Source organism: Xyrauchen texanus, chromosome 36 (genome assembly GCF_025860055.1).
Source record: "Xyrauchen texanus isolate HMW12.3.18 chromosome 36, RBS_HiC_50CHRs, whole genome shotgun sequence".
Classification (NCBI taxonomy): Eukaryota; Metazoa; Chordata; class Actinopteri; order Cypriniformes; family Catostomidae; genus Xyrauchen; species Xyrauchen texanus.
Genome location: NC_068311.1, coordinates 36,185,434 through 36,211,350, shown reverse-complemented (window position 1 = coordinate 36,211,350; position 25,917 = coordinate 36,185,434). Strand labels below are relative to the sequence as shown.

The following is a 25,917-nucleotide window of genomic DNA, read 5'->3' as shown; positions in this document are numbered from 1 at the left end:
AACAACTGGTGTTGGGTATAGTCTGATTATAAAGTAAATACTGCTCTTACTGTAATCAAATAACATTTTAGATTTAAAAAGTAGTGTAACGCTTGACATTTTAAATTCTGTAATCAGATTACAGTTAACTTTATTAATTTTCTGGACATTACTTGGGATACACATTTCTAAAATGGTATTATTTTTGCAGAATAATGTTGATATGTATGTCTCTCTGTGTTTCTGTGACACCGAAGGGCGTATCCCTCCTATTAAGTCGTTGTAAGGGAGAAACCTGTGTAGCCAAGTGAATGACTTGCATGCGACAACAAACAAGGAAGAAAAATGGTCAATATTTTCAATTCGTTGAGCAAAAAAAAAAAACTTTACTTTGAAGTGTTTTAGAGAGTAAGTAATTCATTATTTGATTACTTTTTTGAGTACTCAACACTGATAACTACGGAACCCCCGAAGTGACCTGTGCAAAAAAAAAATCTAAGAGACTTTCGCGTGCGCACGAGATCCTTTCGCGTGCACACGCGTTACAGTTTCCGGTGTGTGTAGCTCTTTTCCGATTGCGTCATTGCCATCGTTCATTTACTCAAAGATACTGAGAGCATGGATGCGCATGAATTTATAGAGATATATTTTAAACTTGGCCGTCAATACAAAGACATTACTGTCTATGACATTTGTAATACTGTCATGGCTGAGACACGCTTTGATCTTCCAAAGGACACTAATCAAGCAATAGACTTGTACTTGCATTTAACACGAGAACTACCGGAAGTCTATAACTACTAGAATGGCCATAGCGGTCATTCTGACCGTTCATACTAGACTGTACCAAATGTCATGTCATATTTACATTCGAAACTTCTGAAGCTTCTAATGTCTGTCGTCATATTTTATGGCGTCATCACCCTAAAAATGTATTTAATAAAATAGAATAATATGGATCAAATGGAGCGCCAAGCGAACGCAGATAGTCCTACATAATACGATCTTTTTTTGTAATATATAATAGTGCTAGATATAAATACGTAGGCCTATATATATTATATATTAGCTGCTAGACTGCCCCGGAAGGTGCGTGCCTCGCTTTGTGTACAGCAAGTTTTTTCCGCCACAGTGAAAATGGTTTTGAAAGTCTAAACGCCAACAGACATGGATTGAGGCGGAATATTTCGTTAGATAAAAACATGTTGTGAATTTTGGAAATTATTACATCTATCCTTTTTCAAAATATGTTGACTTTCGGAGTTTACAACGCTCTGGAGTTATTGGAAATTGGAAACAATCCTATGCAGCCACCACTGGAATCAAAATCCATGAATAAATGAATCTGTTATATTAATAATAAACACCAGGACACGAAATTGTAATTCTAATGAATGTGAAAATGTAATAGTTCATCGACAACCACAGAACTTGCTATTGTAGCTTATTACAGATACAAATTTGATTATTTATATTAAATTATTCTCCTAGAAGGGGGCCCCCTTTTTTGTTCAAGTGAGCCCACTTTTAGGAGAATTCGTTCATAATGATTTTACAGCATACTATTTTCATTATAGTTTTACAGCATGATATTTTTGCTCACAGTAAAACAAATATTGCTTTCTAAATCAGTTTTCCCACAGTTTAGCGAATGTTCATATTCCTAATTATTAACCGCTTTGGCCATTTTGGGTTAGGCCTATATGTGCTTCATACATGTCTAAGGTATTTACTATGCATTGAAATACAGTGGTGGACAGTAACGAAGTAAATGTAATTCGTTACTGTACTTAAGTAGCTTTTTTGCGTATCTGTACTTTACTGATTTAAATTTGGGGAGACTTTTACTTTAACTCCACTACATTTCAAAGTCAAATATCTTACTTTTTACTCTACTACATTTTCAAAATCAGTCGTTCTTTTTTATTTATGAGTGGATAAAAACGTAACTGTTCAAACGAGCCACCAATCACAGTACAGCGCGCGCACTTTGTTTTGAGCTTGCCTTGGCGGCATCTACTAAGCGCGAACCAGGGGTGCGTTTCCCAAAAGCATCGTTAGCCAACTATGGTCGCAAGTTCCGTCGTTATCATCATAGTTCAACGAGTCGGTGTTTCCCGAAACCATCGTTCCAACGAACATTTGCAAACAGCATCGCAGAGTTGTGTGGTTGGAACGACAGCTCTCGACCTGTGGTTAGAAGCAGAGTTTCTTGTTATTATAACATGTAGGCTTAATAAATTATTATCTTGAGCCAAATAAGCAAGATGCCATTCAGTACAATCAGTATATTTTATTTAGAAGACATACAAATGTCCTTTATATCTTTTAGTTTGTCAATAGATTTAAAGCACCGTTTTTGAAGAGTGCGCATGTGTGAACGTGCTCTAGTGCGTAAGAACGAGCCTATGATTGAATCTGGAAATAAAGCAAATAACTGAGAAAAATATGAGATAGTCCTCAGATGACATGTCCGTAATTTATAGCAAAAACATCTAGCATTAATTCGATCGCAAAAACAGATTCGTTAAAAGTAGTTTTTACTCCACCACATGTGTGACATCATTAACCAACGTGGTTGAACAACCAATTTGCGACAATACGGTTTCGGGAAACAGTCGTGACTAGCAAGTTGATTTCTTCAACAGTGCATCGTACTACGGTAGTGGAGCAGCAAGTTACGTCGTTGTACGGGAAACAAACCCCAGAGCCGTTAATGAGAGTTGCGAACATAGACGGTTGCGACAGTGATCTCGCCGCCGCGCGGTCACGTGATTCGTGTAGCTCTCGGTAGTTCCAAACAAATTGTGTTGCCAATGATTTTAAGCGGGGCAGAGAGCAGCAGCTATTATTGCAGCAATTATTGGTAAATATTGACGCATAATGTATATTGCTTATTATGTTGACACTAAAATGACTTGCATATAATAGCATTTTTTTTTTCTGGGGAGTAGCAGAAACTCTGCATTAATACGTTGTGTTTAATTTTGGAGGGAAATTGGCTGCTCCCATAACATTGAATATATATTTATTTATATATATTCTATGTATGCGTGTGTGCGTATGTGCGTATGTGCGTATGCGTGTGTGCGTGCGTATGCAGGTGTATGCGTGCGTCGTATGCGTGCGTATGCGTGCGTGTGTGTGTGTATATTTAATGGCGTTGTGCAGGTTTATGTGAATGTATCATAACATTAGGATGTTAATAATTATGACCATAGACACTCGAGAAAAATATATACAGTAAATACTGTAAATGTATTATACCTTATGGGAACAGTCCCCTTCCCTCCAAAATTAAACACACAAAAAATGTATTCAAATATATATATCTGACTAATTAATGTCATTTTATTAATAGATTGGTGTGCCAAGAGTGACATTAGTCTTCATGTAGACTGAGTTAAGCAAGCGTCTTGTGACAAATTATAATAGGACATTATGGCCATAAAAAATCATAGTACTTGGATACTTAAGTACATTTGAAGGCAAATACTTTTGTACTTTTACTCAAGTGAATGTTTAAAGGCAGCACTTCTACTTTTACTTGAGTAATATTTTACCTTGAGTATCTTTATTTAACTCAAGTACATGGTATGTGTACTTCGTCCACCACTGTTGAAATACACATTGGTGATGTTTTTATAAGCTATTGTATTGATTTGTTTTTATTTTACAAAGAGAATAATTTTATATAAATCAAATTTGTATCTGTAATTAGTATCTCGTGCGCACGCGAAAGTCTCTTAGATTTTTTTTTTTTGCACAGGTCACTTCGGGGCCTCCGTAGATAACAATACATATAATAGTAACATTTACCTATATTTTCTCTCAAACATTTTAATTTATAAGAAATGGCATGTAGGATTTGCGTGAATGACCATGTAAATTGTTGAATCGGAGCTTGGAATTGATTTATTGAAATAAACCTTGATGTGCATAAATTAAAATGAAGACTGGAGTCATATTAGTAACCTTATAAAAGCTGTTTTATTCTACATGGAGAGGGTCCACACATGTTAGATCACATGACCAGCGAATACTACTCGCTTAATCTCAGTATTCGTCCTGTTATTGGACACTTTCACTCATTAATTAAATTAATCATGGCTGACTGTGAATAGTGAATTTCCACAATGTCATCGGTAATGTAAAATGATTGTGTTATTATATTTTGTTTGAATGATGCTGCATCCATGCCTCTAGGTGGCAGTGTAAGTCCAAGACGTCATCCATAAAAAAAAATTACTGCGTGCACCTTTAATCTCAGTTCATGTTAAGGCAATTTTCCACTGCACTTTACGGTTCGACTCGACTCACTTTACTTTTCTGAGCTTGCATTTCCACTGCTGTTTAGTGCCGCCTCAATGTGGGTGGGATTATAGGCTAATAGTCATAGTTGCGCCGCCTCTACTGCCGTGACATCATCTTACAAACTGACCAAAACAATAACACAACCGCTAGCTGTTAGCTACTAGCTCATTGTGCTGCATAAAGCAGTTGTTGTATGGTGAGTTTACACAAGTGTAACAGTTAAATTGGCATGGTTGTTTTAGAAGCTTCCAGTAGCTGGTCAACTAAATAAAGTGAAGCTTTCAAGCAGAGTATAGAGTTAACATAACAAAATGTACCATTGTGTCTGAGTCCAGGGCACTCTCCCTCCCATTGCTCGCCAGTTAAGATAGCGTGCATTTAGTTGAACCACTTCCAGTTTTCCTTGATGGTTCTGTAGTTACTTGAGTTTTTTTTTTATCTTTCCCTACACTGTTGGTAGGTCCCAAATCTTAACTAATTCTTTGGTGTTAGTTAAGATTTGGTGTGCTTCTGTGGTAATTAAATCATGCCTTACATAGGCTGAAAACACTTGATTTCTATCACAAGTGTTTTGTACATCAAATAGTTTTAAGAGGTCCTTTCTCCATAATTTTTTCACTGACAGGGAAGCGCTGTCAGAGATTCTTTTATTTACTCAGATAACAACATCTGCAACTATTGTAGGAGAGTGTAATGGTCAACTAGCGTGTTAAGTCAGTTTCGCCCAGAGAATGTCTGTGGGACTGTTGCATAACACTATTTTAGGCTTGTAGGCTCTCCGTGCTAAAAGGGCTCTGGCGCTATGGTGTGTGTGTCAGTGTATTAAATCCGGGCGGACACATTACAAAGCTTCCGCTCTTCACACCAGCATTTATGCTGTATTAACGATGCGCTAAACTTTAATCACATGCGTTAAAGCATTAATCCTGACAGCTCTAGTTGTTAACTGAATGGAAACTTAGTGTAAAGTGTTACCATTGTTTTTGATACTGAAATGTATTTGAGATACGCTATTAAAACATCTTGGTCTTAGCATTCTCATACTTGTCATGAGATGAAAGTATAATGTCCAAATAAATAGGTTGTTAAAATGATCACACTATTTATGTTTCGTAGTTCCATATTTTTACATTGCCAGCACAATCTTTGATATATCGCCCAGCTCAAATGCATAAAACACTGTGGACTAATCTAAATCTAATTTTACTTCCAGATATCGATACCATGACCCTGGCTTTATGGGCACCCTAAACACCCTGTTGGAAATCATGTATGGAGCACCAGAGACCTCTAAAGATTTTTTGCCTTTGGCAACTCTCCATATGATGACCACCAGCCACTCTCTGTTTTTGCCCACAATGCTGACCACACAGGATGATCCCGTCAGTCTTTCTAAAGGTAAAGGTCTTGTACTCCGAAACCAACGGTATCAACAGCTCGACATCCTTGTGAATGCCAGTTCTTGGCTCATGACACAATAGCTTGTTTCTTTGTGCTATCTGAACAAAAAGATAGACCTACCCACTATAAAAAAACTATTATCTATCGCAGTAAGTTCCACAATCTGATCCATGTATCATCATTTAAAGTGATTTCCAAAAATATATTCAAATGTAATATTTGTACATTTCCAGAGGCATTGGTTTCTCTCCTGCTCACACTGGTGAAGAAATTTCCCGAAGTGTATAACTCCAATCACTTGCTTGTGCTGCTTGGTGCATACGGAGCTTCACTGAGCACTACAGGTAAATGTGACTTCATTTCTCATGGTTCATATGATCTGAATTTTGGAAGTCAGTTGCATTTTGTAAAACTTCTTTGTTTTTACAGATCAGAAGCTGTTACTCCTGCTGCAGGAATATGAGAAGAACAACATCAGTCTTATAGAGTTTCAGTATGTTTCAGGATATTTTCTTTTTCTCTACATTTCATGTTTTAGTCTCTTGTTTATAAAGGAGCTATATAATGGGAAACAGAATTTTCTTGCCCTTTCTAAATATGAGTCTGATCTATATTGTAAATATATCAAACACCAGTAGGGCTGGGTAATATAAAATATACTCGTATTTGCTCTGAAAAGACTTAAAAATCACCCTGGGTGGAACAAAAAACATTTTATTAATTTTTATTGAATTATTTGTATTAATATTAGTTATTTATTTTATTAACTATTACATTCATACTATTTAGCGAAAGAAATCAAATACAGTACAAATCTACAAGCCGTGAGAAAAACAAAATCATCAAAATACTGTCTTGACCCACACAAAAAAGGTATCGTTATTAAGCTTAGATGCTCTACTTTACAAAGCATGTTGACATATTGCCAAAACTGAACAAGTGCTTTGAAATTTGCAGACAAATCAGAAGTGTTCTGTTTTAATCATTTATAAAAAACATTTGCACAGTATATATTATTGCAATCAGTAAACGGCATACAGTAAAATACAAGCAGCCTATTTGTTCTACTCACAAAAAAATATAAAGCGAGTAATAGCCATGTATGTCTTTTGACAATTATGTTGGTGTTGCTTATATGCTGCGTTTTCGCTTATAATGTAACATAAAATGTCACATACCGTTACTTAGAGGAGATTATCTTTCAAACGAGTCCACACACAAGGTAATCGGATGCAAAGACCATTAGATAATCTACACAAAATACAATGTTACATTTGACCACCAGGAGATGGCGCCAAGTAAATAACACAAACTCAATGATGACTCATATGGCACAGATTGAAATCCCATTACTCGGTCTCCATGCTATGCAAACATTTAGCCATTGTTGTGTTTGCGTGTTTAATCAGTTTTTACGTACAATAATGTTTTATTTGTTTGGAGACGTTTTTGGACACTGATGTTTTATTGTGATGTTATAACTTTTGATTGCTTTGTCGTATCAACACGAAAATGTTCTCAGATACAGTTGACATGATTGGGAACAAAACAAAAGCAGTAATTTGAAGCCACCTTATTTACACCCATATATAGATATATACACTCACCTAAAGGATTATTAGGAACACATACTAATACTGTGTTTGACCCCCTTTCGCCTTCAGAACTGCCTTAATTCTACGTGGCATTTATTCAACAAGGTGCTGAAAGCATTCTTTAGAAATGTTGGCCCATATTGATAGGATAGCATCTTGCAGTTGATGGAGATTTGTGGGATGCACATCCAGGGCACGAAGCTCCCATTCCACCACATCCCAAAGATTCTCTATTGGGTTGAGATCTGGTGACTGTGGGGGCCATTTTAGTACAGTGAACTCATTGTCATGTTCAAGAAACCAATTTGAAATGATTCGAGCTTTGTGACATGGTGCATAATCCTGCTGGAAGTAGCCATCAGAGGATGGGTACATGGTGGCCATAAAGGGATGGACATGGTCAGAAACAATGCTGAGGTAGGCCGTGGCATTTAAACGATGCCCAATTGGCACGAAGGGGCCTAAAGTGTGCCAAGACAACATCCCCCACACCATTACACCACCACCACCAGCCTGCACAGTGGTAACAAGGCATGATGGATCCATGTTCTCATTCTGTTTACGCCAAATTCTGACTTTACCATCTGAATGTCTCAACAGAAATCGAGACTCATCAGACCAGGCAACATTTTTCCAGTCTTCAACTGTCCAATTTTGGTGAGCTCTTGCAAATTGTAGCCTCTTTTTCCTATTTGTAGTGGAGATGAGTGGTACCCGGTGGGGTCTTCTGCTGTTGTAGCCCATCCGCCTCAAGGTTGTGCGTGTTGTGGCTTCACAAATGCTTTGCTGCATACCTCGGTTGTAACGAGTGGTTATTTCAGGCAAAGTTGCTCTTCTATCAGCTTGAATCAGTCGGCCCATTCTCCTCTGACCTCTAGCATCAACAAGGCATTTTCAGCCCACAGGACTGCCGCGATACTGGATGTTTTTCCCTTTTCACACCATTCTTTGTAAACCCTAGAAATGGTTGTCCGTGAAAATCCCAGTAACTGAGCAGATTGTGAATTACTCAGACCGCCCGTCTGGCACCAACAACCATGCCACGCTCAAAATTGCTTAAATCACCTTTCTTTCCCATTCTGACATTCAGTTTGGAGTTCAGGAGATTGTCTTGACCAGGACCACACCCCTAAATGCATTGAAGCAACTGCCATGTGATTGGTTGATTAGATAATTGCATTAATGAGAAATTGAACAGGTGTTCCTAATAATCCTTTAGGTGAGTGTGTGTGTATATATATATATATATAAAGTCAAATAACAAAAAGAGGAAAGTTAATTTTTGGCTCAATTTTTTTTTATTTTTCAGCAGTTTCATAAGTTTTCTTTACAATGATACCAAACACTTGAGCCTTCTTGTTTCATTTGTCAAGTTATAAAGCCTTTAATTCTGGGTATGCCACTGAAACAGGAAATCTTTACAAATGCCTGCAGAGCTTAAATGGTGAAATAATCCTTTAGCCTTTGAATTTGTACACTTATGTATGGCCTGTTTATTTGTCAGATATGTGCTGTGGGGCCCCGCTGCATTAGAGCACCATAAAGCCCGTAAGAGTCTGGGACCATCACTGTGGCAGAAGCCCAGCTCAGAGCAGCTACTGTCACTTCTCACTGCAGACAGGATGATGAACACAGTGATACATTACCCACAGCAGCGATACATCATCCCTCAGGTATGTTTTATGAAATAGCCTCTAATGTTTAAGGTCATTAAAGCTGAAGTGTGCAATTTTCCCCAAGTACTTTATCACAGCCTAAAATGCAGAGACAACTATAAGTACGACATTTGTATGTTGCCTACCACCCCCCATTGTACACAGTGTCTCTATAGCATTTCCAGACATTGCTTGAGCCGACCAGTCTGAAATAAGAATATGGCTCAACCTGGCATGTGTTTTAGGCATGACTGTCTGTCCAACCATTGAAAGACAAGGGAGAGGGTTCAGAAATCCTGTTTGAAAACAGTCTTTATTTTTGCAATGCTTTTCAAAATGACTCTCTTCATTGAGTAAAGAAATAAGATAATTATAATGTATAAATAAAATTTAATTAAAGTTTGTTGGAATACTTGATCAGACTCCTTAACTTTTACACTGACAAATGCGATAATTATTCCTTGTCTGAGGGTTTTCAGCAAACTGCATTATAGTTTTATGATATAAAATGATAAAAAATAGTGATGTGTACTTTTAAATCCTGAATCATGTAAAAATAACATGTAACTCTTTCTTTAGCAGAGTAAAGGCTTGATCTACTCACAAGAGGGCAAACAGTCTCTAGATTTGTCATGTCTGTATGATCCCTGTTTCCTCCTCCCTCTGTTCAGCTTTATCCTTCGCCCAGGTAACCTACACCACACGTTTTTCTTTTTCTCTTTATACATTTTATAACTGGTTAAAAAGCATTGTTATATTTATTCCTCTAATGTTTCAAATGCATAATTAAAGTCAGTTTACAACACTGATATTTTTCTTTTTGAGAGACTTTCTATTTACAAAATGTATGACCAATGCATACTTCTTTGAATGCACAAGAATGTTCAGCCTTTGACTACATTCAAAGTCTGGATGTTTATATATTTGCTCTAGGGGTGGGTAAAAATATCGATTTTCAAATGCATCGCAACCTTCATTTGAATATCGATTCTTAAATCTCAAGATCTTTTACTCTATGTGCAACCCTCCACTACAGTGAGAGGAAATCACTAGTATTTACAACCAAATTTCATGTCATCAAAATCTATGTTTGGCAACTGGCTGGTACGTGTTTAGATTTCACTCACCAGTGAATGAATTGTGCAGTATAGTGGAATATTCATCAGCGAGATCCTTTAACTGGCCATGACAGGGTCTTGATCTGGTGGTCCTCCCTCCACACCTTGATTGACATAGCTATGTGACATGGAGAATTGTCCTGCAGGAAAATCCAATCCTCAGAGTCGGGGAACATTGTCAGAACAGAAGGAAGTTTTCAGTTTTCAACCAGGATGACCTTGTACGTGGCTTCTTTCATGCGTCCTTCACAAAGATGAATCTGCCCAATTCCAGCCTTACTGTAGCACCCCCTGATCATCACCGATCCCCCACCTGGTCGTCTAATGTTTAGATGGAAACCTGGAGAGACGTTCAAGATACAGTGTCTCGCACCCAATGTGAAATTTGGTGGAGGATCGGTGATGATCTGAGAGTTCTTCAGCAAGATCCTGTCATGGCCAGGCTAATCTCCAAACCTGAACCTCATTGAAAACCTCAGGAATGTGATCAAGAGGAAGATGGATGGCCACAAGCCATCAAACAAAGCCAAGCTGCTTGAATTTTGCACCAGGAGGGGCATAATGTCACCCAACAGCAATGTGAAAAACTGGTAGTGAGTATGCCAAGACGCATGAAAGCTGTAATTGAAAATCAGAGTTATTCCACCAAATATTGGTTTCTGAACTCTTCCTATGTTAAAACATTAGTATTGTGTTGTTTAGAAATGAATAGGTACTTGTTTTCTTTGTATTATTCAATGTCTGAAAACACAACATCTTTTGTGTTATTTTGACCAGTTGTCATTTTCTGCAAATAAATGCTCTAAATGAAAATATTTTTATTGGGAGAAATGTTGTCAGTACTTTATAGAATAAAACAAAAATATGAATTTTACTCAGACATGCCTATAAATAGTAAATTCAGAGGAACTGATCATTTTGCAGTGGTCACTATTTTTTTCCATTCTATATATTGTGTTCTATATATCGCCCCACCGTGAGTTACATAGATTTCAGGTTGATTACATGGCTTTAAATCCAAAATATGTGTATAATCATTAAATGAAATGCTATGACAGAAAAATAAACTACTGATAATGTTGGAGAAAAAAAACCCTCCCTTGAAATGTTTGCTTCTGAGTCCGTTCTGCGAAGGTCACATTTTTTGGTGTTTATTTATGTTTGTTAACCTGTGACATTACCTCTGCCTTTATCAGAGTCTGTGGTGGACTGTCAGAAGTTTGTTTCGAGTCATGCTTTGGGTGTCACAGTGGCGGCCCTGAGCAGCTATGACCCTAAAGTGAGAGCCGCCGCGTACCAAATACTGGGCTCTTTCTACCAACATCTGGAGGGCGCTCGTTTCCGAGAGAAGAGACAGGTAGAGATATTTTACTGCTTACAAGTTTAATGAAAACTGTTGACCAGTCAAATGACTATTAATTTAAAAATAGTTTAACCAGTAAAAGAACAGAAAGGCTATCCTAAATTTTAAGGCATTTTCATATAGAGCTGTCTAAACTTTATACTGTTCATTAATTGTTTTTCATGTGATATCCAGCTTCTGTACTTGCTTGACACAGTCAAGAATGGAATCCAAAAGCAAAATCTACGGGTGCCGTTTGTGCATGTGACCTACATTGCTAAAGTTGCTCAACAAATTTTGAAACCTGGTGAGTGAGTTTATGGAACTATAGAGTACTTACAGATTTTTAATGACTGCAATTTAGCTCACCAATATGCTGATAAATTACCAATTAAACAAAAAAGCTGACAATGCAAGAACCTTGTTTACATAAGATTTGAAATCACTAGGGTTGCACAACATATCTGCAACTGATAACTGGGTAAATTTAAATATTGTTATCGCAGCTATATTGGAGTTACTGCTGATATTTTGGCAGAGAATCTTATTTTGGGAGGATCCCCCCCCCCAATTTGGAATTCCGAATGCGCTTTTGGGGATTGTCACTCATCTAGTCACGTTGTGTGGACTCTATTCTCCACGGCATCCGCACACACATCACCACACGATCCACATTATAGCGACCACAAGGAGGTTAACCCTTTGTGACTCTACCCACCCTAGCAACTGGGCCGATTGGATGCTTAGGAAGTCTGACTGGATTCACACAACACGCCCTGGATTCGAACTTGTGACTCCAGGTGTGGTAGTCAGTGTCTTTACTTGCTGAGCTACCCAGACCCTTGCTTCTCTCCTTGTCAAGTATCAGTGCGTGTGCTTGAAAGCCAAGTTAGCATGTCACGTCCTGCTGTGATCATTTCATCATCTATGCACCCTGTTACATTGTTGTTGGGCGCATTTTATTCTGGATCAGATAGTAATAAATGAGTAGTGGTTTGCAGCTCAAGTTTAAAGGGTTAAAAAGCAAAAAGTGCAATTATCGGGTATCAGCTTTGGCCACAATGAGCTCTGAATTATCAGTTATCGGCAGAGGTTAAATTGGGCTGGAGCGCAGCTCCGCCTCCTCGGGTCCACAACACACCTTGCCGGAGCTCAGCTCTGTCTCCTTCAGCACCAAATCTTGTTATTCCACTTGAATTATTTTTAATCTCCTGACTCCTGACAAATACATGGCATATGAGACTGAATAATATACACAGAGACACCCAGGCTACATGGAATTATCATAAATGCATTATTCGCTGATTCAGCACCCCGCCCACAGCCATCAAGGAAAAACTGTCACAATTCTAAGCATAACAGCGACGTTACCATGGAAACCAGTTAACGGCTAGAGCGATCGAATATATCCTACTCCTGTCTGTAACGTTATCTCAGCGCTTCTCAACTGGTTTTTACTTCAGGACAGATTTTATATTGGACATCAAGTGTCGACCTGCCATAGAATAAACATAACCTGTATTTAATGTGTCCTGAGTTGCATTTCCTTTTATGTTGCATAGTTTTGTTCATGGTTTTTCAGTACATGAACATGCATCAAGTGACATTATTTTTGTTGTTGATGTCAAAATCTACAGAAACTGTACTTATATGGGCCCATTATTATGACATTTGTTACCTAATATTACATTTTTATACACAGAAGGAAAGGCTCCTCATTACCATGGTTAGGTCAGTGTTAGTCTTAAATAATAGTAATAATAATAAATTAATGTATTTATGAAAAATACATACTAGCTTAAACCAGGGGCGTGTCTAGGGGGAGGCTGGGGGAGGCAGTGCCTCCCCTAGGATAAGCTCTGCCTCCCCTGAGAATTTGAGAAATAATCTGTCCATCTGATCAGAGGCGGTGGCAGCCGATTTTGCCGGGGCTTCAGCCCTGAATGTTTTGAGTGTAGCCCCGAATGTATTTTGAATAGTTGACTGACAAATATGAAACCGGACAATAGCCTATGTAAACCTCCGAAATCATAAGTTGCCTTATTTCATTGTGCTTTGGCTTTGCACATACTGCATACAGCCTGTAAAAATAGACATAGGCATAATCTAGCCTATAGAATAAGTTCCTTTGCTGTCGGTAGCCTATGGGCGACTCCGTTTCTTCATCTCTGTTGAATATGCAGCAGGTAGAGGAGGAGCTTGCACAGTCTTTGACATCAACTAACATTACTTAGTGGCGAGTTAACGGCAATTAGTAGGAAAGACAGCAAAAATGAAGCAAATGAGGCTTTGGGGATTTTTCCGAAAGAAGTCAGTGGGTAAGAATTCACATTTGTTTTTGTCCTTAAAGTCTTAAGATCATCATCTAGCTGGCTTTCACCCACAGTAGGCTAAACTTCAAGAGTTGTAGCCTCTAACCTCCTTGTTTAGATTGACACAGCTTGGTAGCTCCGAGTTAACGTAGTCGCCTCTCACGCGGTTCGAGCCCCGTTTGGAGTGTACTTTTCTTGTTTATCAGATTTTGTTTTTGCTAAGGATAACCAATAAGCATTAACATAAAATGTATGTGTGACTTGTTTTGTGATATTAGTTTGTAGTAAATATACACTTTGATTTGATTAAATGGTTTTGTAGAGTGTAGCAAAGAGGAGCAACAGACTGAGGATCAGCAGCTGTGCCAGAATCAGGCATGGAAACTGGTAACAATTAATCAGTCACATTAATTTAGAGAAAGTTAAAAGTGAAACATTTCTTATCCCAATGATCCTAATGAAAGGATTTTGATAGATGAATTATTCTCATAGAGATGATGAGAATTATATACAGTTCGATGCCATGTGTGTCATTGAACTTAGACTAAAGTCATTCATGTATTGTTTTAACTTAGGATCTTAAACATTATTTTGACTATTTATGTCAAAAAATATAAATTATTTATATTCAATATTTTTTTTACCTCACTTTACTCACTATAATATAACTCTTTTGTGATGACTTTATTGTAATGTACATGAAAATTCAAGAATCATGTTAGATCTTAGGGCAATCCCACTGATCTGCTCTTCCCAATACATTTTCTTCAATGGTATTGGTCTACAATTTTAAATATGTAGCACTTGATGAATTAGTTGTTTGAAGCTGATTTGCAATAAGTTATGTGCTGTATCTGTTCTTTTGCATCACAGATGATTCAGGGAGGAGAGAGGATGAGTTAGTTGAGGATAGTACTAGAGTGGAAGATTTAGGAACTGTAGAAACAGACCCAGCCAGAGCAAAACTCAAAGAATACCCTCTCACCAGCTTTAGATTACAGGGAAGTGGTTGCTAGTGTGAAAATGAAATTGTCTGGGCTAAGCCCCGGATGTCCTTCAATGCTGGAAACGCCTCTGCATCTGATGATAAATTACAATTTAAAAGTGGATTGTTTTGTGCATATTTTTCCATCGCTAGCAGATGAGTGAGGTCTGACACAACAAAACTCCAGTTTAAGCCCTATAGTCTAATAGGGGCCCTGTGCCTATCTCTGGGTTCCTGGCTTAGAAAAAGATATGCACTAAAACCGATTGTGTGTAGTATAGCTTAATTTTGCGCTGATTTTTTCAATTGTTTATGTTGCCCCCCAAAACAAGCCAAATGCCCCCCCAAACATGATATCCTGGTAACCCCTCTGGCTTAAACACATCTTGAAATTTAAACTGCCACTGTTGATGTCTACATTCTATCTTTAGATTATTTCATATGAAACTGAAACATTTTGTCAAAATATAACAGTTACATTTACTCTTGTAAAATCCTGAAACAAATTTGTAAAGGTGATGGTGTGTAATATTTTAATATTGTGTAATAGTTCATATTTCTTACTATTTTGGTTAAGGGGCCACATCGGGTTTTAAGTAGTGCATGGGGTTCCACATTGTATTGCTTTTGAGATACAATGTTCTGCATTTATTTGGTTTTTGTAACTATTAAGCCCAGAAATAGTTGTGTAGCTACTCAATTTTCTGAAGTGTGTCTGTGACTAGTGAGACTATTCTGCAATTGCCTAAAGAATTGTATTGCTCTACAAAGATAGATACTTTTCTATCAGGCATTAAAAACTCAATAAAGGCAGAGATTATACATTTATTTTGCCAACTCTACTTCCCTGTTCATTTATTATTCAGTTTGAATAATAATAAAAAAAAAATGTATAGAATGACTAATGTTTGTCGCAAAGCGGACGAGTTTACTCTTTATTTTCTTTCTAAAACTTGTCATGATGCGTTTCTCCTCGATGGTTTTTCAACACTCAACAGAATAACACAGGCTGCATGAATATGATAAATAATTACTGCATGAGTTACATTAACATTCAGGTGCGAAGGGACTTCAACGTTTCTAAATTGCACAAATAAAAATACATTTACATATTCTTCTCTGGCTTGCAATATTTTCAAACATGTTCATTTCATACATTTTCCGAGGGTGAAATCCATTGCCTGCCTGTTAACATTCAAGATAAAAAATAATAATAAAATAAGTGAATTGTAAAGTATTTGTCTTTGTTTGAAAAACTACTCAACCCTAACTTACACATTAATACTGGAAGAAGAGCCCCTTTGGTGTAAAAACACATTAAGTCATTTTACGGCGGGATTTAGAATGATGACAATTCACCGTAAATTAGGGCTCCCCCTCCCAACAGAAGCCAATTTAAACACTGGTTATCGGTACCTGCCCAGAAATTCCATACCAATGCATCCCTAGATATCAATTATTCTCTGATTTTGAGGTCTAAATATAAACTGGAATGCTCACAACACTTGCGCACAATGGATAAGCCGGTAAGAATGGTGTTTAAGGTGTTTACATGAAATGAGAAATCGGGGTAATGGTCAAAAACCGCAGTTAGTGGTTCTCGCTCTCAATGGGGTGTGTGGTAAGTTGTGTGTGGATCAGGGAGAGTAGCACGAATCTCCACATGCTGCGAGTCTCTGCGGTGTCATGCACAATGAGCCACGTGATAAGATGTACGGATTGACTGTCTCTGAAGCGGAGGCAATTGAGACTTGTCCTCCGTCACCCGGATTGAGTTTATTGACTGTGCCACTAAGAGGACCTACTAAGTAGTGGGAATTGGGCTTTCCAAATTGGGGGAAAAAAAAGCATCTCAATGCTGTTATACAAAATATCAGCACTCTAGAATTGCTGTTTGTTAAATCAGATTAGAGAATTGAAATAAGTAATATGTTGTATAAGTAATATTGATTCTTTAGAGTTTGCTTAAAAACTGATTTTTTTTCCCCCCACAGAGGAGCACATGTATGTGGTAGTGACCAGATTTCTTCTGGGAACTCAGTTTTTGGACCTTAAGAGGATTCCTGACTTCTTCAAACTGTTCTACAGCTTTGATCTGGAGGTAAAGAAGCATCTCACTTTGACATGTTATTTTAAATTCTTAAATGTATTCAAAAGATTATTAGAATATGGAACATGTTCCGTTCAAATGGCCATGTCTGTATCACTGGCAGAAGACTCGACCCTTGAGAGTTTCTTGATTGTTTGTTTCTCTCCTCAGCATAAAATGGAGCGGAAGTGGGTGTTGAGTGTGTTGGAGGAAGGGGTCCGAGATAAGTACTGCTATGAGCTCTGTGAGAAGCAAGGCATCTATCAGATTTTAATGGGCTTTGGCAGTAGTCCTCTCTGTGACCAGCTCACTCAGGTACACATACTCAAAAAATTTGACTTGGAATGGTACGATTGATTGGCCATCAATCATATCAGCTGGTATACACTTTCTTTGACTCGATCCATGGTCTTATCATTTGGCTGATCAAATAAACCGATCAACCAAGTGGCAAAAGACACACTTCAGCATCACTGTCATGTCATGACAGGAGTGCGGGGAACACTGGCCAGATGATGGTAAGATATCAAACTTGACGGTTTAAAATGATGTAGCGTGAGAGGAATGGCTCATGTATATAGCAGCGGCCATAACAGTAATGCAAGTTATAAGATGAAGTACAATTCAGACATCTTTATTAAAGAATTCCTGAGCAAACAGCATTAACTTTGATCTTTTCAACCAGCAAACATGCGCTCTTCCTCCGCTCTCTTCTCATTTTTCCCTCATAAGTTAGATATATTGTGTCATTTTGAGCCTATATTGCATTATTATGCATATTCCGTCAAGTTTACAGCGCAAAATAAACAGAAATTAGGTAACTGTACTTTTTCTAGTTTGTCCGGCAAACTTTATAATTCCCGGACATGTTGGCTGGTATTGAAACGTCTTAGCGGAAACTCTGGATTATACATATATGGATACCTAACGGGTTATTTGTGCAATCCCTGAGATAAAATTTTCTATTTTTTTCTTATTGTTGTTCCAGATTCAGATTTTGAATGTTTTGCGGCAGACTGCTCATGTCAATAGAGCGGCTTATGACCTCACCAAAGCACATGGAGTCTTAACATGGATATTACAGCTGATAGAAAAGAGGTGAGACGTGGATTTAGCATAAAAGTACATTTTCCGGACATACAGTAAACAACTTAATTTTCATATTTGTTTCTGTAGGTATGTTGACAGCAAGTTGTTGAGTTGTGTCATTGAGTTGCTTCATACACTGTGGTTCACTAACTTGGGTGATAAAGAGAGCAGGACAGACTCAAGCAGCACTGCAGCAGAACAGCCACAGACTTCAGGCAGATGTCTTCCTCTGCCAATCATCAATGAGTTTCAATGCACACTGCTCACAGTCATCAGACTTTTGGGGTAAGACCAGAAATAATGGAATGTCTGTGTTTCCATGCTCATTATATGTAAAGATGGGTCTTCTTTTTGAATACATTGGCAGTTGCTTAAACTTAAGAGCCATATTGTGTCAAACAAGATGTTTGTTGCTCTTTTAAAGGTGCGCTCAGTTGTTTTTCCTCATTAAAAAAGTTGTACTTCTAAAGAAATGAAAAGTCATTTAGAAACATAAGCTATGTATACAATCATGAGCACTCACATGAAATAAAGACTCCTGTCTTACCAGTAACCTTATGAAAGCTGTTTTATTCTACATGGAGAGGGTCCGCACATGGGGGCGGCCATGTTAGAATCACATGACCAGTCTAATACTACTCTCTTAATCTCAGTAACCGCCCTGTTATTTGACACTTCTCACTTATGGATTACATAAATCATGGTTTACGGTGAATAATACATTTCTTCAATGAAATCGGTTACTGAAAACTGTTGCATTTGAATGATACTCTATCCATGCCTCTAGGTGTCAGTGTAAGTCCAAATGATATTTTTGTAACTAAGGAATATTTTTAAACAATCAGACTGGTCATTTACATATCAATCTAAAAGGTACAGTAACAAAAACGGCCTGTATAATGGAATGTTTCTGGTTGCATAAGAGTTAAGCTTTATAGGCAGCATCAATGTAAATCTTATTTCTTGTTTTTACAAACTGAGGGGGATAGGGTGTAATTATTTTATGTGGTAATAAACAGCATGTCATAGATGATGACCATGGATCTGGAAAGTCAGAGGGTGGGTTAAAAAAATGTGCCATCATGCAGCTGGGCGGTCGTTGCTGAGCTCATTTGGTGCGATTCTCTGATTGGTGATTCGTTTCTCTTTAGGATCACAGGTAGTGTAGAAATTCCACCTTTAAAAACTTGTTTTAATTGAAGATTAAAAAACGCAGACTGACAGCTTCAGCTCACAGTAGATCTGTCTTTAAAAGTTTAGAAGTTCTCATTAAATATCAATTGTCCTGTAGAGCTTTTTTAAAGCTCTCATTGGTCATTTTTGTCAGCGGTAGGACATTTATTTTTTTGTTGAATAATTTGTCTTGTTCTGATCAGGGCTGGTGTGAGCGCACCTCAGCTGAAGGCATTCCTGCATACACTCTCTTCTGTACTGCTGCATTGTGGGACAGCTGTGAATGCTCACAGAGAGTCTGGCTGGCTGACACTGCACCCACATAAACTCTCCTGCTCTGAAGTGCTCAGTCTCCTGCAGCGCTGGGGAATACTGGCACATGACACCTCACTGCTGTCTTCTCTTCAAGCTCTCGCCAACAAACACAAAGTCAAAGAGCTGCTGGGTAAGAGCCTGAATGACTTCATGAAAAACTGACTGGCAGATAATCTCAATATTGAAGGAATAGGTCACCCAAAAATGACAATACCTTTTATTCATTTCCCCCTAGCCTTATTTGTGCTATGGAAGAAAGCAAACTTTTTTAAAATGCACTGCGCCATTTTAAAATGAGTTCATTAAGGGTGATATTTAACGTATGTTCCAGGCATGGAGGTAATGCCAATATTGCAGGTCTTTCTGTCCTTGTATCGCCATTTTTAGTGCTGGATCACTTCTTTCCCTTATTGAACTTATCACAGAGCCCCATCCACTTTTGGCAACAAGTAATCTGACCTGACTTTATATAAATGGAATCTCTCTCTACACATTTGTCGTGGCCCCGCTGTCTTTGTGGAGTTTGTGTTGTGAATCATATATAAAAAAAGTGTACATCTACACGGTCTCTAAGAGACCGGCTTCAGAGTTTACATTTTTAATTATAGGTTAATTCTCCTCATCTGGAATGCGTGATTGTAAATAAAAAAAAAAACAAATTCATGTCTAAACCACACTCGCAATTAGTTTCGTGTTTTCAGACAATTAAAATATGTAATCGCGATTAATCGCATAATTTGTCATAGTTAATCGCGATTAATCGCATAATCTTTTCAAAGTTGTGTAAGTGGGAGATTGACTAATTGAAAGAACTACATTTTTCATTTATGCATTTGGCAGATGCTTTTATCCAAAGCACTTATTACAGGAGCAACCCGGAGTTAAGTGCTTTGCTCAAGGACACAATGGTGGTTGCTGTGGGGATCAAACCGGCAACCTTCTGCTTACCAGTTTTGTATTATAGCCCACTACGCCGCCACCACTCCAGATCTACACAAACTAGTCCCCATATGTTGCGTTTTCAATGCAATGTGCATTCAATCTTTTAAACTCTCATCCTCCACATTATTAATCTGCTGGTAGACTGAGGCTATCCACTTTACTACAGCAATCGTAAAGCTGCATTCATGATTTGCATCAGAGTATCAACAGAATCATCAAGCGTGCTTTGAACTCCTCATGAAAAGCGTTGCAGACATCTTGTTCTGCTTTTAGCGCTGGAATTGCCCACATAATGATTCTTTATCTGATTAGTCATTTTGGTAATAGTTAAGACTTGATGTGCATCTATCGTAATCAAATTGCACCATACATAGTCTACAAAGTACAGACAACAAATAGCATTAAGAGGTCCTTTCCACATTACTTGATCACTGATATAGAATTGCTTTGTGTTTGTTTGTGGTGTGTGCATCAGTGAAATAATGTCCCTGCCTCCCCGGACACATCACAAAGGTTCCGCCCTACTCCAACCAATGTTCAGAACTCACACAGAGCTGATGAATCTAATTGTGAATCTAATGTCAAATAAAAATAAAAATCTGTTAATGCATGCAATTCATTTATAATGTTTAACGCATTAATTTTGACCACTCTAGTTTTAACCAATCATCAACGTTCTTCGACTTGCCGAGTCTTCTACATTTTTTTTTTTATCCCCTTTTTTCCCCAATTTGGAATGCCCAATTCCCACTGCTTAATAGGTCCTCGTGGTGGCGCGGTTACTCACCTCAAACCGGGTGGTGGAGTACAAGTCTCGGTTGCCTCCTGAGACCTTCAATTCGCGCATCATATCACGTGGCTTGCTGTGCATGACACCACAGAGACTCGCAGCATGTGGAGGCTCATGCTACTCTCCACGATACACGCAGAACTTACCATGCACCCCGTTGAGAGCGAGAACCACTAATTGCGACCACGAGGAGGTTACCCCTTGTGAGTCTACCCCACCTTGTAACCGGACCAATTTGGTTGCTTGGGAGACCTGGCTGGAGTCACTCTGCACACCCTGGATTCAAACTCACGACTCCAGGGGTGGTAGTCTGCATCAATACCCGCTGAGCTACCCAGACCCCAATAGGCCAAGAATTTCTTAGATGTGCAAGAACAGGAGAAATATCACCAAACAAACACCTTGGCAGACCAAAAAGGTCACTGCATTTCCTCATATTTTAGCCGTTATGCTATCTCAAACTCATATGACTTTCATCTATTATACATAAACGAAGATATTTTGATGGAGATATGAGGTGAGTATGTCCATAAAATGCAAGTCAATGGGGTCCAACACTTCTAAGCTTCAAAAAGGTCATGATGGCAGCATAAAGGTGATCCATACAACTCGAAAGTCTTCTGAAGCAATAAGATTTGTTTTGAGGGAGAAACAGACCAAAATGTAACTCCTTTTTTACAAAAAATCTTGCCATCTGCAGTCACCTTGGCGATCATGATTTCCTCACACTTTGTTCAGAGCGTGTGCACAGCGCCAAGCGTGAGGAAGCCAGAATACATCGATTAAACCTCTCGAGTCGTATGGATTGTCTTATTCTGCCTTTATTTACTTTTTGGAGCATGGATGTTTTGGACCCCATTGACTTTCATTGAAAGGATATATTCATATAATATCTCCATCAAAATATGTTTATTGTTGTTCCGCAGAAGAAGTGTCATACTAGTGTGAGATGGCAGAAAGGTAAGTAAATGTTGAGAATTATAATTTTAGGTGAACTTTTACTTAATGTGTTTGTTTTTTATTTCACGAATTTCGTTCTATAATGGAACACAAAAGGAGAGATGTAGCAGATTATCTGAGGTGCTCTTTTCCATATTTTGAGTGTATCAAAATTGATGCTGTTGAATTAAAAAAAACGAAAACAAAAAAAACACCCACAAACAAAATTAAGAAGCACCATAAAGTGACTTACAATGGCCATAATAGCGACTTGAATTGCTGTCTTTTCATCAAATAAAGTTACTCTATGGCTTTAGAAGACTTTCTTCTGAAAGCATACATTAGCTTTGAGCGAGGAACAGACCCACGAGTGAGTCTTCCCCTATGCGGCAGTATAATGTATATTCAGATATGCCATGTGAAAACATGTTGCGCTGGTGTTTGACATGTCTCAAATGATTGCAACATGCCAAATTTGAATATTCAGATATGCAAATAAGATATTAGACCAATGGCAGAGGGGAAGATTGTGTAAGAGTGTCTTACATTTTGGTCTGTTCCTCACAAAAACTACAGTACGGCTGCAGAACATTTGGAATACAGCACATGACTCCATATGGACTATTTTTTATGGTGCTTTCATGTTACTAATTGGTACTTTTTGGGTGCTTGAAAGAAGTGATCACCATTCATTTTAATTGTTTGAAAAAGAGCAGCTAAATTCCTCCTTTCCAAAAAATGCATGTTTCGAGCGACATGAATAGATGAATGTCCATTTTCCTTTAACAAAGTCATCCATATTCACTGGAGGTAACAGTGTTTGCAGATAAATGGACAGTCCTTGGCCTTGTTAATTTGTTACACATACAGTTTGCTTGTTTTGAGACATTGTTGTTCCTGACTAAACATTTCATGTGTTTACTCAGGCTCTGGAAGAGAGAAAGGGCAAGGAAAATGCCACCCAGTGAAGCATAATCAGTTTCAAATGGAAAAACAGAACGATGTTGTTGAAGGACAAAGGGAAAACCTGGAGCAGTCTTTAATGGAGGAGTGTAAACCTCTTTTGAGAAGCATTCTCATACAATGGGAACCTAAACAGCAAAAAGCTGTTATCACTGACAAACCTGATTCCATAGATCTAGGTGATGCCACTTCCCTTTTAATTCTAAAGTGGGCCCTTAAGACATTGGTGGAGAGTCCGTATCAAGACAACAGCACCTTAGCTTTCTTAAAATGGATGCATAGAAGCATACTGCCTCGTGCAGACATTGTAGATGCTTTGCTAACTGATGAAGATGCGAGAAATTACATCCTAAGACTGTATCACCAGACATATGACCACGCAACTGGAGAACATCGCTCAACTGTGGAGACCCTGCGGCTATTCTCTGCAGTCATGGTTCATTTCCTGGAGGCATGGAGTGATTCCCTGAGTGACATACACCAGATGGTGATAAAGACATGCTTGCCTTCAAATGAAGATGATGTTGCTAAGACAGGTAATACATATCGCTTAGGGGTTTACTCACTTTTGTTGCCAGCGGTTTAGACATTAATGGCTGTGTGTTGAGTTATTTTGAGGGGACCGTAAATTTACACTGTTATACAAGCTGTACACTCACTACTTTACATTGTAGCAAAGTGTCATTTCTTCAGTGTTGTCACATGAAAAGATATAATCAAATATTTACAAAAATGTGAGTGGTGTACTCACTTTTGTGAGATACTGTATATAATGACTGTGGCATATGAGGTCTTTTCTTTGTCCACTAATATATTGTTGTTTGTTTGATGGACAGAAATGGGCCTAAATCTGCTCTCGCTGTACATCTATGAGATCTGGAGTGGAGCACGGTCACCTGACCTCTTTGTGGCCCATGCCAGACTGGTATGTGGGGGCTACAGGAAGAGCATCAAAAAGGCCAAATCGCATATACTGCACATGTGTCAAGACATTCTGTCTACTGTGGACTCATGACTCACTGCTCTGTGTATTCATGAGATACAATCCTTCTGCTAAAATACAAAAAGAAAAAAAGGATTCATTTTATACTTGTATACTGTAAGGAATTGTTTTAAAATAAAAAGATTTTCAAATAAGTATGCGAGTTTGTTGGCTATGACTCATTAGGGAAATTGTTTTCTACATTTTGAATTGTAGACCGAAATTCCAGTGAAACTTTGAGATTATGGGCTACATACAAAACATGCACAATTAATTAACAGCTGATAAACATTCTAATAAACATTTTTTGTTTGAAAAAAATGTGTGTCATTGTTTTTTAGGAATGAAGGCTATACAGATACAACTAAACAAGAGGATAAGTACAACAGTGGCAAAAGTATTGGCAGTGAGAAATTGTGTTTTGCAAAGTTTGCTGCTTCAGAATTTGTGATTTATTTTTTCACATTTCTATGGTATACTAGAAAACAATGTTTAATAAGTTTTAAAGGCTTTTATTGGCAAAAACACTAAATGTATGCAAAGAGTCAATATTTACAGTGTTGGCCCTTGTTATTCATAACCTCTGCAATTCACTCTGGCATGCTGGATATCAGCTTCTGGGCCAAATCCTGACTGATGGCGATCCATTCTTGCCTTATTAGTGCTCGGAGTTGATCACAATTTGTGGGCTTCTGTTTGTCCACTCACCTTTTGAGGATTCACCACAGGTTCTCTATGGGATTAAGATCCTGGGAGTTGCCTGGCCACGGATCCAAAATTTCAATGTAATTATCTCTGAGCCACTTCATTAATCACTCTTGCCTTGTGACATGGTGCTCCATCATGCTGGAAGATGCACAGATCATCACCAAATTGGTCCTGGATCGTTGGGAGAAGTTGCTGTTGCAGGACGTTTTGATACCACTACTTTAGAGGTAACCATTGCTAATAAGAACACAATGATTGGAAGCACTTCTTCCCTCCTTTTATAGCAATGAGTCTGCTCTTATAATCCAATTGGAATGATAGAGTGATTTCACATGACTAGTACTCATTCACACTTTCCCAGGTGCTGCTGATATGAGTAGTGAAATGATGTTAGCTGGTCATTTTGTGCCAGGTCCAGAAAACAGTGAAATTTGGGTTTTTGTGATAGTTATCAGAGACATCAGAGTCTCTAGTTTGAGAAATAGATGCCTCACATGTCCTCAGCTGACAGCTTCATTGAATTCTACCTGCTCGACACCAGTTTCATGTACAACAAGAGGACTCTTATGGGAAGAATTGCAAAGGAAAAGACACTTTTGAAACCGAAAAACAAAGAAAAGGTTAGAGTGGGCAAAGAAACACAGACATTGGACAACAGATAATTGGAAAAGAGTGTTATGGATTTTATTGTGGCATCAGCTAGACTGTAAGGTGCGTGAGAAGTGCCCGACAAGACAGTCACATCTATGGCAAGTGCTACAGGAAGTGTGGGGTGAAATGTCACCTGAGTATCTGGACAAACTGACAGCTAAAATGTCAAGGATCTGCAAAGCTGTCATTGCTGCACGTGGAGGATTTTTTTGATGAGAACTCTGAAGTAGTTTAAGAAATTCTGACACATTTTTTCAAATTGTAATAGTAATTTTTCACATTATTAATGTCCTGACTGCACATTATGATCAGTTGAATGCCACTTTGGTGAATAAAAGTACCAACTTCTTTCCATAAGAGTGAAATCTGTAAATTATTCCAAATTTTGGCCACCAGTGTATTTATTTATTATTAAATATAACATTAAAAACAGCAAAATGCTGTTTAAAATCGTTTTAAATGTATACTTTAGGATGTCACACAGCAAGTCATATTCTGTCAACCACACTCTGCCACAGATAATGTCAAAAGCCTTAAAAATATAAATAAAAACATTGACCATTAGTCAATATAAT

General features: G+C 38.1%; 1 protein-coding gene across 2 annotated transcripts in view; it reads left to right on the top strand.

Moving 5' to 3' along the window:
- urb1 (URB1 ribosome biogenesis homolog) overlaps nt 1–24,257 on the top strand; it is a 61,492-nt gene extending 37,235 nt beyond the window's left edge. Inside the window, exons 28-41 of one of the 2 annotated variants that reach the window (XM_052106736.1) lie at nt 5,507–5,691; nt 5,928–6,038; nt 6,124–6,187; nt 8,794–8,962; nt 9,527–9,632; nt 11,259–11,419; nt 11,600–11,711; nt 16,696–16,802; nt 16,962–17,105; nt 17,779–17,888; nt 17,967–18,164; nt 19,256–19,497; nt 22,965–23,537; nt 23,838–24,257. In XM_052106736.1, coding sequence (XP_051962696.1) covers nt 5,507–5,691; nt 5,928–6,038; nt 6,124–6,187; nt 8,794–8,962; nt 9,527–9,632; nt 11,259–11,419; nt 11,600–11,711; nt 16,696–16,802; nt 16,962–17,105; nt 17,779–17,888; nt 17,967–18,164; nt 19,256–19,497; nt 22,965–23,537; nt 23,838–24,016 — 2,461 coding nt within the window. In that variant the 3' untranslated portion in view covers nt 24,017–24,257. Of the gene's footprint in view, nt 1–5,506; nt 5,692–5,927; nt 6,039–6,123; nt 6,188–8,793; nt 8,963–9,523; nt 9,633–11,258; nt 11,420–11,599; nt 11,712–16,695; nt 16,803–16,961; nt 17,106–17,778; nt 17,889–17,966; nt 18,165–19,255; nt 19,498–22,964; nt 23,538–23,837 lie in introns of both variants that reach the window. The other variant, XM_052106735.1, reaches the window with a different exon arrangement.
- The last annotated feature ends 1,660 nt before the right edge of the window (nt 24,258–25,917 follow it).